We start from the raw sequence: 16,613 nt of genomic DNA, 5'->3' as shown, positions 1-16,613 counted from the left end.
TGGAGGATAAGAGCAAAATTAATTTACACTAACCAGATTACATAACGACATTAACAATACAAGAAAGGTGTGCCGCTAGAGCACATCAAACCGGTAAGCACATTTGATCTAAGTTAACTTAAATAACCCACATAACCGATAACCAATGTTGGGTTGTTTCCATCCAATCTGAGGTAAATAGAACTAGTGAGAGTACCTTGCGGAAAATGCAATCTCTTCTTCCATACTGTAACATCTGGTCGATCCCTCACTGCTTCTTGTATCTATAGCAGACAAATCATATATCCCAATGTCAGTTGTGTAAACATTCTTGGACACCACATTATCCAAAGTACCCTCCTGAATTACACGGACGCCTTCTAGTGTCAACTCAACCTGTCTCATGGTCGGACGACTCTCTGGTGTTAATTTTATTCATGCTACAGCAATATTTGCCACTTCTTCTACTTCATGGCCACCTTCCTCCACAATTTGTGGATCTAATATATCCACCAAGTTTCCTTCTGCAAATAATCTGGCGAACCGTACAATTAGAGCCTCATCATCCGAAGACAAATATTCAAATGGTTTTTTCCTGGTTAGCAGTTCCACAAGAACAACCCCAAAGCTGAAGACATCACTTTTCTCGGTGAGCCGTCCAGTGTAAAAGCACGCAGGGTCCCAATATCCTCTTGTACCTTGAACCTTTGTTGTTATCCCGGATTTTTCTATTGGAATGCACCTTGAAGCTCCAAAATCTGCTACCTTTGCTGTTAGACTATCATCCAAGAGTATATTAGCTGACTTGATATCCCTATGGATGATAGGTATCGAAGCAGTTGAGTGAAGATAGGCAATAGATTTAGATGTTTCAATGGCTATCCTCAACCTATCGCTCCATGAAAGTGATTTTGGTCCTTCTACATGAAGATGCTCAGAAAGGGTACCATTTGATATGAATTCATAAATTAACATGGGGACCTCAGTTTCGAGGCAACAGCCGTAGAGTTTCACCACATTTCTATGGTTTATTTGTGATAGGATAGCTACCTCGTTTATAAACTCATCAATCTCCTTTTGAACAAGCTTCTTTGGTTTCTTGATGGCCACAATATGTTGGTTTGATAGAATACCCATGTAAACAGTACCATGTCCTCCACCACCAACCACAAGATCTTCATCAAAATTGCGTGTGGCCTTCTTTAGCTCATCCAATGTTATAATCATTCTTTCTGCAATGCCAGCTTTTTGAGACACCAACTGTTCCAACAATTGTCCATGATTTTGCTCAAAGAACTTCCTCCTTAACATTTTTGCCCGCCGACTTTTCAGTTTTTTGTAAACGAAAAATGCGGTAAGAACTGAAAGTACCAGACCGGCCCCACAAGAAACTCCTATAGTGACGCTGAGACCTGAACATGAATATAGATATCAAGACCCGAAAACTATTGCTATTATGTCTAGACTTTCTATGAACAGAACTAGAGAAGAAAAGCAAGTTAAGTTGGACAAAATTTCAACAAAGAATTCCGTGAAATACCTAGCCAACTTTTGGTAGTTCGAGGTGCTCACCTGTATTCTTGTTTTTAATAACAGATTTGATGCAACCATGGCGTCGAGTCGCGTTTCCTTGGTACCCTGGTGGGCACCAGCAATCGAATGATCCGATCTTATTAACGCACTCACCGAAACAGCCATACTCTTCTTTGTGCTTGCACTCATCTATATCTATATATGTGTAATATATCAAGCTGATTAGTTCCTTGCAAATAAACTTTATTAGAAATAACAAGCATCTATTAGTTGACCTTGAGATAGCATGTAATAAATACATAAATTAAAATAGTGGTAGCATGTCCGAAATACTCGTACATAAATACGATACTAAGTACGTTTTTTCTTTCTAAAAAAGCAAGTGATTAATGAGGTTTTGGTACCTTGGCATCCGTCGGTGAGGTAAGCGTTGCCCTGGTAGCCCTCCTTGCACTTGCATGAGTAGCCTCTGAAGGTAGCAGACGCCTCGTCTCTGCACTGGCTGTTGATACTCTTACAGATGCTCCTGGCAGCGTCACGTGGGCACTCCCGCGTACCGAAATCAGAGACCGCCGACCCGTGCGGCACCGCCCACCGGAGAATCACGGGCACACGCCCGAGCCCAGTCTTTGGCCGCGGGCTGAACTCTGGGTCGTTGAGAAACATGGCCATGTCCTGCGTCAGCCAGTCCATCGCGGCGATGATCACGTTCACGGGCAACTGGCTGCCCGCCGTAGTACTGTTCTTCTTCTTCTTCTTGCCGTCGTCGTCGAGATCGAGTCGCCTAAGGCGCACATCGTACGACGCGTAGTCGAGGGGGATGCCGGACTGACAGCAGCCGATATTGGAGCAGATATTGCCGTCGGGATGGAAGGAGCCGGTGATCCCGTTGCCGTCGTCGTCGGTGAAGGAGCAGAAGGAGGCGCAACCGCTCACTATGCGGCCGTTCCCGACCAGCGTCGCCAGGACGTTGCACCCCGTGATGATTAACTCGTTGAAGTCCGCCTGCAGCACGTAAGGCAGCGGCATCGCGCCGGCGCCATCTGCGCCTGCAGCGATGCGGCCGCCGAGGCTCCACCGGCCGCGTCCAGTGCCGCTCATGTTGAGGCCGTGGCTGCTCACCACGCGCATCGTGCTGTTCTCCAGGAAGATGTCGGTGACCTCGAACTCGCGGCCGCCGTCGACGTCGAGGTACGGCCTCGGGGGCTTGCTCCCGTAGTCGCAGATGAGCTTGAAGCCCGGCTGCCTGTAGCAATGCCGTGGTCCCATGCCGAACGGGTACGGGACCTTAACTTTGCCGCATGTGGTGTTGCAGTCGGGCGCCAGGGCCACCGGCACCCGCCCTGTCGCCGCCGTAGACATGGAGAGCAGCAGTGCCGCCACGACGGCCATGGATATGGACAGCGAGCTTCGCATCACAGTAGATCAGTAGTTGGTGGTTCGTGGTTCTTCTTGCTTGAGCCTTAGTACACTAATAGTGTGATAATATATACGCACTACGCTAGGGTTCCACCAAACGCATAAAATATGGATTAGATTGGGCAACCCGCGTCGATCCAGTTTTATAATGATACTGATTCGAAGTTCATCCGTGTTGACATGCATGTTGGGCACGCAAAACACGCGCTTCATTATTAGCTGCTTCTGGATATGTGCACACTACATATGTTTCTTCACATTCCATGCATACTTCGCAAAGAGAGAGTTGGTCTGTAAAGCTAGGGTTCTCTCGGAGTGCTAGACCAAAGTATCACCTTTTTTTTATACTACTATAATACAAGCTGGAATCCAACAGGCAACATCCCCAACGACAAAAAGAAAGAAATTTAGGAGAGGATTGATAGGTTTAAGCATTCAGGGCTGGTCGCTCTTATGGATACCTGTGGGCTAGAGTCGGGAATAGAAAAGGAGACAACGGAAGCCGTCGCCGTATGTAGGAACCTCAGTTTAATAGTAGAGCCAGCTGTTGGTTATAACATTGTGCCAAATCATCTAGAGTTAGCTTATAGCCAACATCCACAATAGTTAGATATATGAATATACTAATTTTTTTGGTAAATGGCCCACATTTCACTCTCACAAAGTGTCTAGGAGCACGTGTGGCTTTTGCATAAGAGCCCACTTTCCCTACTTTTTCATGCCTCTCTCCACATATGCAAAAGTGCCACCTAGGCCGGCTATAAGCCCACTATTGTACTTGCTCTTAGGCGCTCACTGCTGGATGGCGCTTTTTTCCTCTCTCCCCATAGAAGCTTCTAGACTTTCCTCCCGACACTCCGGCAGCTCGCCTCGCCCGTTACAGAGTGGAATATTTCTTTTTTGGTACCCTGCTGCGATTGCTCATCGCGGTGACCAAATATGATCCGCCCCCATATCCTTTTCCTCAATCTCTCACGAGTGGATCCCCAATCCCAACGCCATCAGACCCAACCTTCTAGTTATGTTCTTGTTCAAGTTTTGTCTTAAGCTGGTCGGGAAGAAGAAGTCAAGTAACTAGTGCATGTCGGGAACCATTTGTCAGGTTCCTCCAGGACCTGACCTGTTCTGGCCCGTGTGTCAGGAGAAACCCGCGGAGTCGTCTAGTACCTCCACGGAATCTAGATGTGAAATACTCCTAAAACTAGAAAAGCAACTTCGATACCATGAAGCTGATAGGTTGGAATTTCCAAGGACCAGGCAGAAATCTCAACAGATCAAAGAAAATAGACTACCCTGCCAATTTGATATTCTCCACCAAGGCGCATGTAAACTTAAACTTCGTTTCTGAGATTAGAACCTCTAAATGCACTCCTCTACAACTAAACAATCGTTTTAGTTTAGCCGGTAGTTTTATTATTCCTTCTGTTGGGTTCTCGGGGGGGCCTTTGGCTTTTATGGAATGACGAAATCCAAGTTAATGTCAAGTTCTCTAGTTTTCATCTAATATTAGCTTCAGTTGTTCATATTGCTTCTAGTGTGAATTTTGTGTTGGTCTATTTATATGGGGACCCTCACCATCAACATACAAAGGTAAGATGGTACCAGATTTTTGACTTTGTGCATGATAACCTTGGCAACCCAGTAGTTTGTTTAGGGGATCTCAATAATATCATGTTTGATGTATGTAGACACTACTTCCACTAATGTAAATAAATATCGTCTGCGTACTTTAAATTCGTATGCCAAACAATGTTTTCTCTTTGATCTTGGCTTTAGTGATCCTGCTTACACCTGGACTAGTAAGTGTTTTTCCTCCGCACCGGTGTTTGAAAGACTAGATCGTTGTTTGGCTAATGTTGAGTGGTGTAATTTGTGCCCGAATATGAATGTTTTCCACCTTCCTATAATGTTTAGTGATAATGCTCCTATTCTTTTTTCCACAGAATCTCAATTTCTAAAGCCAACATTCGGTTTCAAATTTGAAAATTGGTGGTCTATGGAAGAGGATTTTCAATCAACTGCAAGATATGCTTGGTTATCTTCACCCAATAGGCTTGTCCATGCACGAGCCACTAACCTTGTAGGAACCCTTAAGCGATGGTGCAAGAAAAAGAAACCCCTCAGTAAGCAGTGGTACCTTTTAGTGATATTGATGTTTGGTATTTCTACATATTGCACAAAATAACACATACTGCAGCATATAATAAAATAAAAGTGTGTTTTAATTATTATTGCTATATGAATGTTTTAAAGTTTAGGGCCCCATTTTAAGTTTAGCACAGGGGACCCAAATTCCTGGAGACGGCCCTGCATGGCACATGTAACTCGGAAAATTGTTGAATGAAATTCAGGTGCCATCTTTGCCCTTCGTTGCTTCCTTAAAAAAACCATCATGTATCCGCCTGCATCTTTTCTTTTTATTATCATATTTCACATTTTTAGGGAATATCATATTTCACATATTCACCATTTCTATTTTACATATGTTAACAAGGACTTTGGGCCCAATTTGTATGGCCCAAAAGGATATTATTGTTATATCTGGGCTAGGACCCACTCAGTTAGTGTACCCTGAACTGGTCAAAAGTGTTTGGGCTACATGTGGCCGGTCCCTTTCACTATATGTTACTTTCTGGTTAACCACGCAACTAAAAGAGATAACCTGACTTAGTTGTTAGAAAATGGCCCCACTTGTTTGGCACTAATGCCAAAAACTTGTACGAAAATCATTAAAGTGTTGAGTCCGCAAGTACTACTCTAGTAATTTCCATATCTCTCCTAGAAAAGAAAATTCAGAAATACTATTTGGAAATGTTTACATGTATATCCATTTTTACAGGCCAGAGAAAAAGAGTTGTACACGTATATATTACCTCCCATGAAAGTTTACTAAGTTTTGACCTAGCATGAAACAATATTAAACCAATCCCACGGGCCGCCTTGCATCATTGCATGACCAAGTCTCATATGAGTGGGAATGATGGGCGGATGGCCATGCCGCAGATCCCCTCCGGCTTGTCGGCGATATCCTTCTTCATTCTGAGGTATCCTCTGTCGCCCCACTTCTCCCCCCACGAGTTCTTGACGATCCAATATCTTTCTCCAGTCTCCTCGTCCTGCCCATACCCCACCACAGTGACGCCGTGGTTGAGTTGCGTCCCGCATGGACCATTGTACACACCATTTGAGTAGTGCTGGAAGTTGGCGCCACCGGCCTCGATGGACACCGCCACGGGCTGCATGACCACCGCATTCGTCAATGATGCCTCGCTCCGGGTCGCCACACGTTGGAAGCCGGAGATGGAGGCAGCATGGTGCGACAACTTGGTGGTGTTGCATATGTCATCCTTAGCCGTATAAGGGTAGTCGTCCTCGGCTGTGATTCCACCATTAGTGGTGATCCACTGCAACGCGTGGTAACTCACGCCACCGTCGCACCCATCATCTAGTGTATCGCAGTCCACCAGCTCTTGCTCTGATAGAGACACAAGCTTCCCTGTCTTGATCTGGTGGATCCCTTCCACCACTGCTACGGTCGAGAATGCCCAACACGATCCTGTAGGAGGAAAAAATAATTAAGAAATTATATTAGGAGTTGCACTCCAACAAAAAAGAAGCCAGTTGACTCCTTCAGATTGTTCCAACACCGTACTTTACATGATCGACTCACCATTCGGTGTCCCCATATATACTATCACAACCCTCCGTTTGAGTTAGATTTGTGCTACTATTTTGGTGACATTGACACTCAAACCTCTCATATTTTTGAATATACAGTTCACATTAATTTTGCATGATTAACGCACCCCGTCTTCTAGCCCATATCATATTTCTACCAAAAAAATATTAGATAATTTCTCGATCCTATTCCTATCATATCTGTTTCAAACAAACATAAAATCTATGCATCTTTTTCTAAATGGGGGCATACCCCAGTCTGCATCAAAGTGATGTATATGGCTTTTTTAATACTTTATGGAGAATAGTATCATATTTACTACAATTCAAGGATCAGCTAGGATCGATACAAATATCAACCAGCGATTCATAGTGGATAAAGAATATTGAGATCAGACTGCTCATATTTGAGCGTGCTAGCTAGTACAAAAGAGTTTTTGAAACTTGGGGTTGTGACTGCATTATGTCTTTTCTGCATATGGTCTAAGTCAATGCATGCATCCAGCAGACGTGCCAATGCAACTCTCCAATCTCTATCATGCCATACTTTAATTTGAGGATAAACCTACCATGCAAAATCATTAACCCTGTGCATGAAAGCTAAGCAAGCAATTATCTACGGATAGTGATGAAGTGTTGCTACTTGCTAGCAAGGCAGCAACATGAGCACATGCAAGCATGTGGATCGCAGAGAGCCATGTGTTTACAGGGAGGTCACGAAATAATAAATTCGACATCTATGGATCGAAATCAACGGTGGAAAAAATGTGGATGGATGGATGGACGGATGGCGACGGCCCACCAATCCGACCCACGTAGCGTGTACGTACCGCACTGGCCCTGGTTCTTCACCTCCGTGACGGCGCCGCTCGCTCGCCAGTCCACGCTCGCCGGCGCGCCGTCCGACTCGTTCAGGTACACCTGATAGCCGCCGCTGCCGGCGCCGACGTGGCCGGCACGGGTGGTGATGATCGTGGCCCCGTCGTCGTCGGAGGACGAGAGTGGGGACGGTGGCGAGGTGTACATGGCCATGAACTCGTCGCTGGTGAGGTCGGTGTAGGCGGTCTCGCCGAGCTCGTAGGTGAGCCCGGCGCCGGCGTCCTGGTTGGTGGCCTCGATGTAGCGGATGTTGCTTGCATAGACGCGGAGCCGGCGTCGCTCCTCGGCGGGGGTGGCGTAAGTCCGGCCGTGCTCCGTCTTCCAGCGCTGGAACCTCCCCTCCATCATCCGCAGGATCATGGGGTCAGTCTCCTCTGTGGCAAGGCGGGACGTAGCGGAGGAGACATCGAGGAAGATGGCTACGAGAAGGAGGAAGAATATGGAGTGTTTGGAGAAGAAGGAAGCCATGGCCGTGACCGTGACCGTGCGTGTGACTGGTTGGGGGCTCCGTAACTGGTGTAAGATGGATCATTGGCGTTTATATATGTACAATTGTCCGGTGTGTAGAAGAATTTCAGCCATACTCAAATGCGATAAGCTCCGTGAAGTGAACAACCATCGGTCCAGGTCAGCGATTGTTGCTTCACCTTTCCTCTCAGTCTAGTGTTTCTGCCAACCGGCGGCAGATGATTTTGACAGATTCTTTCGACAAAGCATCAGTTTCTATATCAAAGCGATGCATACAATATTTATATAATTATTATTCAGTAAGAATATGTCGAAAACATACATCAGAATTCACCACTTCACACCTAGAAACCTTGCAATGGATGAAGTACCATGTCATCAGACCTCTCCCCTAAACAGAAACAAACGCCCCACCAACTAAATAGCTGGGGGCATTCCTGAGTCATCCTATAGCGAAAATAGGAACTCACAACCGGTTTAGAAGCCCCTCGGCGAGCGCCTTAGGGAAGAGATTCTCACAGCCCTTGCCAGGCATGTTATCGATACCACCATGGAAGATATGTAGTGCGTAACACCTGCTGAACAGGCATGACTTAGCATAGCACCTGTCAGCTAGCCATGACTTGACATCTCCTCCTCGAGCCTCTATCATCTAGCGTTGCTCAAACGATGCTCCCAAGAGAGAAACAACACCATAATGCCGCCATAATCCGATCTGGAAGACCAGATCCTAGGGGTTCCCCCCGGAGCAGCACGAGTGGGTCCGATGCCTTCATCATGTTAATGGCGCAGAACACCACCATCACCCCCTAGACGGCTCGGTTTTCACTGGCAACTATGTCTCCCCGACTCACAACCGGGACTAGATGATGGATCTCGCGATCCGATAACCCAGCCTCAGGCCGACCACCTCTAGCGAAGGAGATGAATACCACCACCATGCTCGGAGATGCTGCGACAGGGTTCCTCATGACGCGGGAGAAGCCTATGACTGCCTCTACTGCTGACCAGAGCACCCACCAGAGAAACAACACGAAATGCCAAAACCCACCCAGGCCCATCCGGGCCCATACCTAGCCAACCTCACAATGCTCAGCAGTGACGCCGCCTGCACATCGATGCATCCTAGAAACCCCACATCTCCGTCTCAGGGGAGACCCGGCCGCATGCTGTCACCATGCCCTTAGGTCAACAATCGAGGAAGGGTCGCAGCCTCGCCACCAGGGCTTTGTCCGGCAACGCCTCGGGCAGCAGCGCTCAGATGGCTCCACTAGGATCGTGTGTGGCGTGCACCTGTAGTTGACCACTTGTAGTTTGATAAGCCTGAGCTTCTCTTGTATTCGTTGTTGTATGATGTTTTATGATACCTGAACTATCTATATGTCTCATGTGGTAGGGTGGTGTTGTACCGAACTCGTTGGTTGTGACTTCATTATTTTAAAGTCGGTGCCTTTTTCCAAAATAACTAAATAAAGGAAATCTTCAAGAAAATGAAAGAGGATGATAAAGCTACAAGGTACTACTTGGAGAATATGTGTCTTCTCTTTTCTAGTAGACATAAATAGTGGACCCAAAAAAGCAGGTTCCGGTCACCAAAGCTTTTCTATTTCGATATTCTATAAAGTTCATACAAATATGATTCATTCAGTGTAGCACGGATGTACATTCGATCCGTCTCACACAAAAGTTATTTCATAATTTGTTTGACATTAATTCTTATATGTATGTTGTCCATTTAGTCTAAATCATTCAAGCAAAAAGTTTCCAATTAAAATGAGGAAAATTTAAAGAGTTCCTATATTAAAAGGAGTTATAGTTTAGAACTGCGGTCTTTGTCATGATAAAATGTTGAGTAGAATGGTGCACTATATGTAAATGCAAGAAAAAAATATAAGGTGGTTATCTATCATCAACATTGTATCAATTGAAAAACTACTTAAAATTTAAAAAGGAGGACAATTAAATGTATAAAAATTTAGTATACACACTACTTCATGCAGTTAGTTTTGTGGTTCCCTACCCTATATCGGTGGGGGTGGGTTGGTGCCTTGGTGGGGATTGGGTAGGGTCGTCCGGGATTTAGTGAGCGTCGATTTTTTGTCGATTTTGGGCAGATGATTTGAATGCATGCAGTTATTTGTTTGCGAATATTTACAAGGAGAACGATAACTGAAATTCATGTGACATGGATCACTATGGCTGCTGGTACTAATCCAGCTTCAGCCGTAGAACCTACACATCCCCGTGGGTGCGAACCCGCTTCATACAAATTGGGGGCCCCGGTGCAAAAGAAAATTTTAGGGGCCTTTTGTCCGGCCTATGGGAGCTGAAATTGGAGCTGTAGAGCAACCCAACAATACACAAATAGATGATCTCAAAACTTCGAAATACATAAACACAAACTACTTTCCCTTTCCATAAAATGATATTTTAGATTTGTCTAAATTTAGATGTATATTTAGACTAAATGTTGTGTAGATACGTTCAAATTTGAGACACTCTTTAATGCGTTGAGGGAATTTTTTTTTGAATGTTAACAAGGCTTAGCCCGGATGATTGGGTATTGATACCTTCGTACCCACGAGTTCAGTGCTAGAGCTCGTTATATACACCCAAAATTCTTATAATAAACTGCTTGGAGGATCATCTAAAAACCCCAAGTCCGCATAGTTGTTTCGAACAGTCTAAGGGAATCTCCAATGCAGCGATCCAAACAGATGCGCTGGGCTGTCCGTTTTGGGCTGTTTGGGTGGCCGCGCGGACACGCGGACAGCGCCCCGTGTTAGCGTATCCGTTTGGGTCGCACGCTGTGCCCAACGGAGCGGCCATCCATTTGCCCATTTGGCCTATTTGACCTATTTGGTCACACATACTTATAAATAATATCTACAAAATATAGAATAATATCTAACAAATATAGAATAATATCGAATAGCATAAATAATATCAAATAAAATGTAGCATGATGAAAAAACGAAATGTGCCATAGTTTGAAAAAATATAAAAATTACAAATTGAGATTGTCAACTCAATTTGGGCGCTCTAGGTTCTTCTTCTGCCTCTTCTCGAACCAAGCTCTCTTCGCCTCGCTCATGGTGGTCAAGTCGGCGTTCATGATCAGGTTGTCCTCGGCTTGCCGTTTCAGCTCAACTTCTTCGCCTTCAACTCCACATCTTTGGCCCTTGCCGTTGCTATGAGCTCAATTTCTCTCTTGTTGAGCTCAATTTATGTAGCTTTGGTCTTGGCTTCATCTGTTCAATCTCAAGCTTCTTCTTTTGGACATCGAAGTAGTTCTTCTTGTCCTCTTCTTTCTCCCGGCGCCTCCTCTCATCCCTCTTGTCTGTGGACACCTCTCTGTCTGCATGCATCTCCTTCAAAGTGCCAACCAATTGCATGGCCAAAGCATCACGCTTCATGTCGGCTTTGGTTGACTTGTGGCCTCGTGGATGACTTGAACGAGAAGCGGAGCTACCGCAAGGCTGCCCACCATCAAGGTCAATGACCGTGGCATATTTGGCGGGCTTCTTGCCAGTCAAGGTCGCCATGTACCCCTCGTACCCCTCCTGGAACTTGGGGGTGCCATGGAGTTCCTTCCACCAATGAGGGAAGGCAAAGGTCTTTTGTTCATTGTTACTTTTGTAGAAATCCAAAGCTTGCCACACCTAGACCAAAGCGAGACAACAATGAAAAATATGTGTGCAAACATCGAATGAACAAGTTGAGGTTAAGAATCATACCAAGACCTTCATGCCCATGCTGCTAATGGGCATCCGCTTCACGTGATCATACGCCTGGAACTTGTTGCATTCCATTTGAATTGCTCCCCACCTCTTTTGGAGGGATATATCGATGTGGTCGCTCTCAAATGACTCATGTCTGTATTTGCGATGTTCATGGAAGTATTCATAGATCCGGCGCCAGAATGCGGTCCCCTTCTGCTCGGCACCTGTCAATGCATCTTGCCTAATGGTCAACCATCCATTAACGAGCATCTTGTCCTCGTGCACCATGTAGTTGCTGGTTCTTTTGCTAACCCGGTGACCTCGAGCTTGTGCAGCTGCGGCTTGTGTGAGCTCCTCAGCGAACAACGGCTCCTCCTCGATGTTCATGCTGCCGGGATGGCCAGTGGTGTCCTCCTCTGTGTCAGTGGGAGGTGGCTGGGGAGCCTACTCGGTCGAAGGATATGGCATGGTGATCGACATTGTCGGCGGGTAAGACGGAGGGGCCTAAAGGGTTCGTCGCAACCGTGAACATGAACAAAAACCAAGATCCAATCTAGGAAGAAGCAAGATCTAATCTACCAAGATCGAAGCAACGAAAAGAGCATGAGACTAACCCTCGAAGATTCCAAAGCCTACGAGATTAGATCTCGTTGTTGATGTAGTCGATCGTCTCGTGCTGCAATCCGGCAGCACTTCCGTACTCGGTCGTGCGTACGGTGTCGATGAAGCCTGTCCTCTCCCCGTTCCAGCGGGCAGCGGAGGTGTGGTATATCCCCTCGGAATCCCAGCAGCACGACGGTGTGGTGGTGGTGGTGGAGGATAAAATCTGCAGAGCTTCGCCAAGCTGAAGCAGATGTGTAGTGGAGGAGAGAGGGGGCGCCAGGTGATGTGGGCATTACCCTTCAGGTAACTAATGTTGCACTACCTCTTGCGGCCCATTCAGGGGCCCATGAAGGCACTCGAAGGCCAGGTGGGCTGCTACGTCGGTTCCAAGGAAGAATTCTTGAAGAACAAGGCAAGGAGACGAAGAATACAAGGAAAGTTTATAACTAGGACTCTTTGTAACCTAGTCGTACCTGGACAGATCTCTCGAGACCTGGCTCCCAATATAAGGGCCAAGAGAGAGGCTGCCGAGGACACATGCTATCTTAGTAATCATAGCCACCGCAAGTCTAGAGCTAGGTCCCTGCAGAACTTAGTCTCTCGACGAGATCATAGACGAAACCTTCGGCACCCCATTGTAACCTGATATTTTCATAATCAAGATCAGACAAGCAGGACGTAAGGGTTTTACCTCATCGAGGGCCCCGAACCTAGGTAAATCGCTCTCCCCGCTTGTTTGATAATCGATGTTTCGTGTCAGCCTACATGATTCCATCTACCCTAAGCCCCTTACAGAGGGCATTGCCGAGGAGTACCCTCGACAATTGGCGCCGTCTGTGGGAACCCTGTTGGCACAAGATCCGTCATCGGCAAATTCGGCCATGTCATCGGCAGCTTCAATGACACCGCCGGAGTCACCACCGGCACCTTCATCGCCAAGCTCGGGGAGTTCGATTCGATTCGGCTCCTTCGAGTTCACCCCGCACAGCGACTCGTCCCGTTCGACTTTTTCGGATCTACAACGAGGCTTGGGCATGACGTTCGGAAGTGTCCATTGCAACGTTAACGCGGGAGGTGTCCTTCGGCTGATCGAGCCATTTGTCCCTAGATCAGCAAGGAAACCGCCACCATCGGCTGCAGGATCGATCGTGCCATCTTCAATCGACCTATCGGCTGGTTTAACGGACTCGACGAATTCGTCTCCACCATCGACCCCTCGGTCGGTGTCTTCGATGTCGATTGGATCCGATGACTCAATGTCATCCGATATGGCCTCGTATTACTGCTTGAACTATGACACCAGGCATGGATTGAGATCAAGCGATACACCGTTCATCTGCAGCGCCAGATATTCGTCGGGAGAGGAAAGTATCGACAGCGCCGTCAGGATGACCACCTGGAGGACAGCGCGTCACCAAGTTTATGCTACCCTCAACGCAGCAAACACGGGGAACGGAGGAGAAGAAGGAGATCGCACCCCCCGCTCCGGCAGACGACGTAACTCTAAAAATAGCGCCAGCAACAACGATAGCGATTACACCATCGCGGAGGAAGAGTGGGAAGCGGCTCGGGATGCCATAATCAACAACACGCCACTTCCCGTCGGAACTTCGGTTGGAACTCTCAATGCGTACCGAAGAATCTTGGAGAGGAATCGAGAACAACTATCGAATGAGCAAGCCACTCTCAATCGTCGCATACTCGCAGCAGATCAGTCTAGTGAGCGCCACCGGGCCTTGCATAGAAGCGCCTCTCGAAGCAGTCATGGTGTAGGGAGGCATCGTTCAAGGTTGTCCAGGCTCTCAGAAAATGATGCAAGAGAAATAACGTCAAACCTATCCAAGTCCTTCATGACCACGAACATTGCGGGTATGCTGAGGCTGAAAACCGTCGAAGGAGCAACCGCGAACCTCGCGACATATTTAATTAACCAGCAACCAGCACCCGAAGATCCCATGGCCCAAGCTCATCGGGGCTCCTTGGAAAGCCTCGCAATCCTTGGAAATAAACTAGTTCCACGGAAGGAAAAATCTGCGCTCCAAGCCAGTGGTTCAAGGCACCGTTCGAGGGAAGCTCGAGATGAAATCACTTAGAGCAGGATCGACAAAGCTAGGCGACGGTGAGCGGCAAGGGAAGAATACAAAAGTGATGATTCTGAAGAAAGCCAGGGGTACGACGGCGAGATGAGAGGAGCCAATTGTTTAAGTTACAAGATCCGCGAGACAATGCCACCTAAAAGGTTCAAACCTACTCCTACCGATGCCGCCAAATATGATGGGCAACAGGAGCCAAGGTCCTGGGTAGACGATTATTTGCAGACCGTAATCCTGCATAAGGGGAACCAAATAGCGGCGATGCAGTGTCTACAGCTCTACTTGAAGGATTCAGCACGAGCCTGGTTAAGAGGTCTGCCGAAGGAATCCATCAAATCATGGGACGATCTGGTAGATGCTTTCGTAAAAAATTTCCAGGCAACGTATAAAAGGCCGATCGGAATCGAGGAATTACGTCATTGTCAGCAGAAGCCAAAGGAGTCGATGCGCACATCCATCGGGAGGTTTACCAAGCTCCTGAACACTGCCGAAGATGTTTCTGTCGACAGAGCAATCGACGCCTTCAGCGACGGCATCCGACGCGAATCTTAAATAGAGGAGCTTGGGTGTAAAAAACCGAAGACCATAACCAAATTAATGGAAATCACCAACAGTTGGGCTGATGGCGAAGATAATGTACGAAAGCCTCGACCGCGCAGTGACGATGAAGATGATGATCAGCTGAGGCACGATTCGGGTAGTCGAAGAGACCGCCGTAAGAGAAGAAAAGAGGGCGGATACGATGATACCAACATGGTAGCTGCAGGATATTCTGATCGACGAGATGATCGATACGATGACAGGCGGGATGATCGATAGGACAGCAACCGCGGGAATCGCAGTAACTACAAATCACGACCCTCAAGGATCCCAGAACTCCCTTTCGCCGAGCAGCTGAACGCTCCCTGTTACCTGCACGCTTATAACGATTTCAAAGATAACCAGAAGAATTCGAGCCACCTACTCAGGGACCGTCGAAAGTTTATCGAGATGCAGAAGTTTATTCAGCAGCAGCAGCAGCAGCCTAGCCAACCGCCACCACCACCACCTCAGCACCAAGTTCAGCAAGTACATCCTCGTAACCCTAACGAGTCTTTCCCTCCACCGCGGGGACAGATGAGCATGATCCACAAAACTGGTGTTTCGAGAAGAGAGATGAAGAAGCTGACTCAAGAAATCAACCTGGCAGAAAGTACTATGGCAAACGTTCCAGAATATGTCGACTGGTCGTCTTAGTGTATCCTGTTCAGCAGAGCGGATCACCCGATGAAAATCCCAAAGCCAGGGCATGTTGCCTTGGTAGTTGAGGCACAAATAAGAGGATACAATATGAGCAAAGTCTTCATGGATGGCGGAAGGGGCTTAAATCTGATATTCGCAAACACAGTCAAGAATATGGGAATTACAATGAGGATGTTGGAAGAATCCGACACATGTTTTAATGGCATCCTCCCCACCTCACCAGCATACTCTCTTGGCAGGGTTTTCTTAAATGTTGTCTTTGGGAAGCCTGACAATTTCAGGAAGGAAAAGATAGAGTTCGAGGTAGTAGATTGGGAATCACAGTACCACGCTATACTTGGGAGACCAGCTTATGCCAAGTTCATGGCTGTGCCACATTATGCGTATCTCAAGCTCAAGATGCCAGGAAACAATGGAACAAATATCACAGTCTATGGAAGTTTCTCATGCTCGGATAACTGTGATCGCGAGTTTCAGAGGATTGCTGCAAAATTTGGAGTGAAGCAAGAACCTTTCGACTTCCCCTCCAAATCGTTAGCACTCGACGTTAAGGAGGACGAGCGCGTCAAGAAATTAAAGAAGAAACCGAATGATCCTACACCGAAAGTTTCGGCAGTTGGACCTTCGGCAGCTGATAGCAAGGCCTTTGTCAACCACAGTAAAGATCTCGCGCTTGCCGCAAGCACTTCTGATGGAATCATCAACGCCACCGAAGCCACTGGCTCTCTAGACAAGATCGAAGATAAGAAGAACCCTCTTCTTGGTTAAAGAAGATGGGCAACACTATGCGTTATTATTTTTCCCTTTCAATAAGGCTTTTCAAGCCACTTCGTTTTTAGCTTACGTTATTAATAAAGATTTAAGTTTTGTTTATCTGAAATATTGCAGTAATTCGGGCCACCCGAACAAAGTTTATCGAGAACCCTTTTTCGTATACTACAGCGAACATTGGTTTACTCGAAATTTCACCCGAGATTGTCATCTAAAAGCCTCTGAA

At 46.8% G+C, this 16,613-nt stretch overlaps 2 protein-coding genes across 2 annotated transcripts; both read right to left on the bottom strand.

Moving 5' to 3' along the window:
- LOC127303011 (wall-associated receptor kinase 3-like) lies at nucleotides 1–2,956 on the bottom strand. Its single transcript, XM_071820512.1, has 3 exons — nucleotides 1,917–2,956; nucleotides 1,552–1,707; nucleotides 1–1,391 (listed from the first exon to the last, which is right to left on the bottom strand). Exons 1-3 carry the CDS (start codon nucleotides 2,926–2,928, stop codon nucleotides 415–417), a joined length of 2,145 nt encoding a protein of 714 aa, XP_071676613.1. The 5' UTR covers nucleotides 2,929–2,956; the 3' UTR covers nucleotides 1–414.
- A 2,754-nt stretch (nucleotides 2,957–5,710) lies between these two features.
- Nucleotides 5,711–8,175, bottom strand: LOC127303010 (ervatamin-B). Its single transcript, XM_051333753.1, has 2 exons — nucleotides 7,440–8,175; nucleotides 5,711–6,487 (listed from the first exon to the last, which is right to left on the bottom strand). The coding sequence occupies exons 1-2, from the start codon at nucleotides 7,954–7,956 to the stop codon at nucleotides 5,895–5,897; spliced, it is 1,110 nt and encodes a 369-aa protein (XP_051189713.1). The 5' UTR covers nucleotides 7,957–8,175; the 3' UTR covers nucleotides 5,711–5,894.
- Between the last annotated feature and the right edge of the window lie 8,438 nt (nucleotides 8,176–16,613).

The sequence above is a fragment of the Lolium perenne genome, chromosome 5 (assembly GCF_019359855.2).
Source record: "Lolium perenne isolate Kyuss_39 chromosome 5, Kyuss_2.0, whole genome shotgun sequence".
NCBI lineage: Eukaryota > Viridiplantae > Streptophyta > Magnoliopsida > Poales > Poaceae > Lolium > Lolium perenne.
The sequence above is the reverse complement of the archived record's forward strand: the minus strand, read 5'-3'. Positions and strand labels throughout refer to the sequence as shown.

Coding starts and splice junctions, on each gene's coding strand:
- LOC127303011 (XM_071820512.1), bottom strand. CDS start 2,928: ATGCGAAGCTCGCTGTCCATATCCATGGCCGTCGTGGCGGCACTGCTG. Junction 1,708..1,916: donor CCTCACCGACGGATGCCAAG/GTACCAAAACCT, acceptor ACACATATATAG/ATATAGATGAGTGCAAGCAC. Junction 1,392..1,551: donor TATTAAAAACAAGAATACAG/GTGAGCACCTCG, acceptor ATTCATGTTCAG/GTCTCAGCGTCACTATAGGA.
- LOC127303010 (XM_051333753.1), bottom strand. CDS start 7,956: ATGGCTTCCTTCTTCTCCAAACACTCCATATTCTTCCTCCTTCTCGTA. Junction 6,488..7,439: donor GAAGAACCAGGGCCAGTGCG/GTACGTACACGC, acceptor TTCCTCCTACAG/GATCGTGTTGGGCATTCTCG.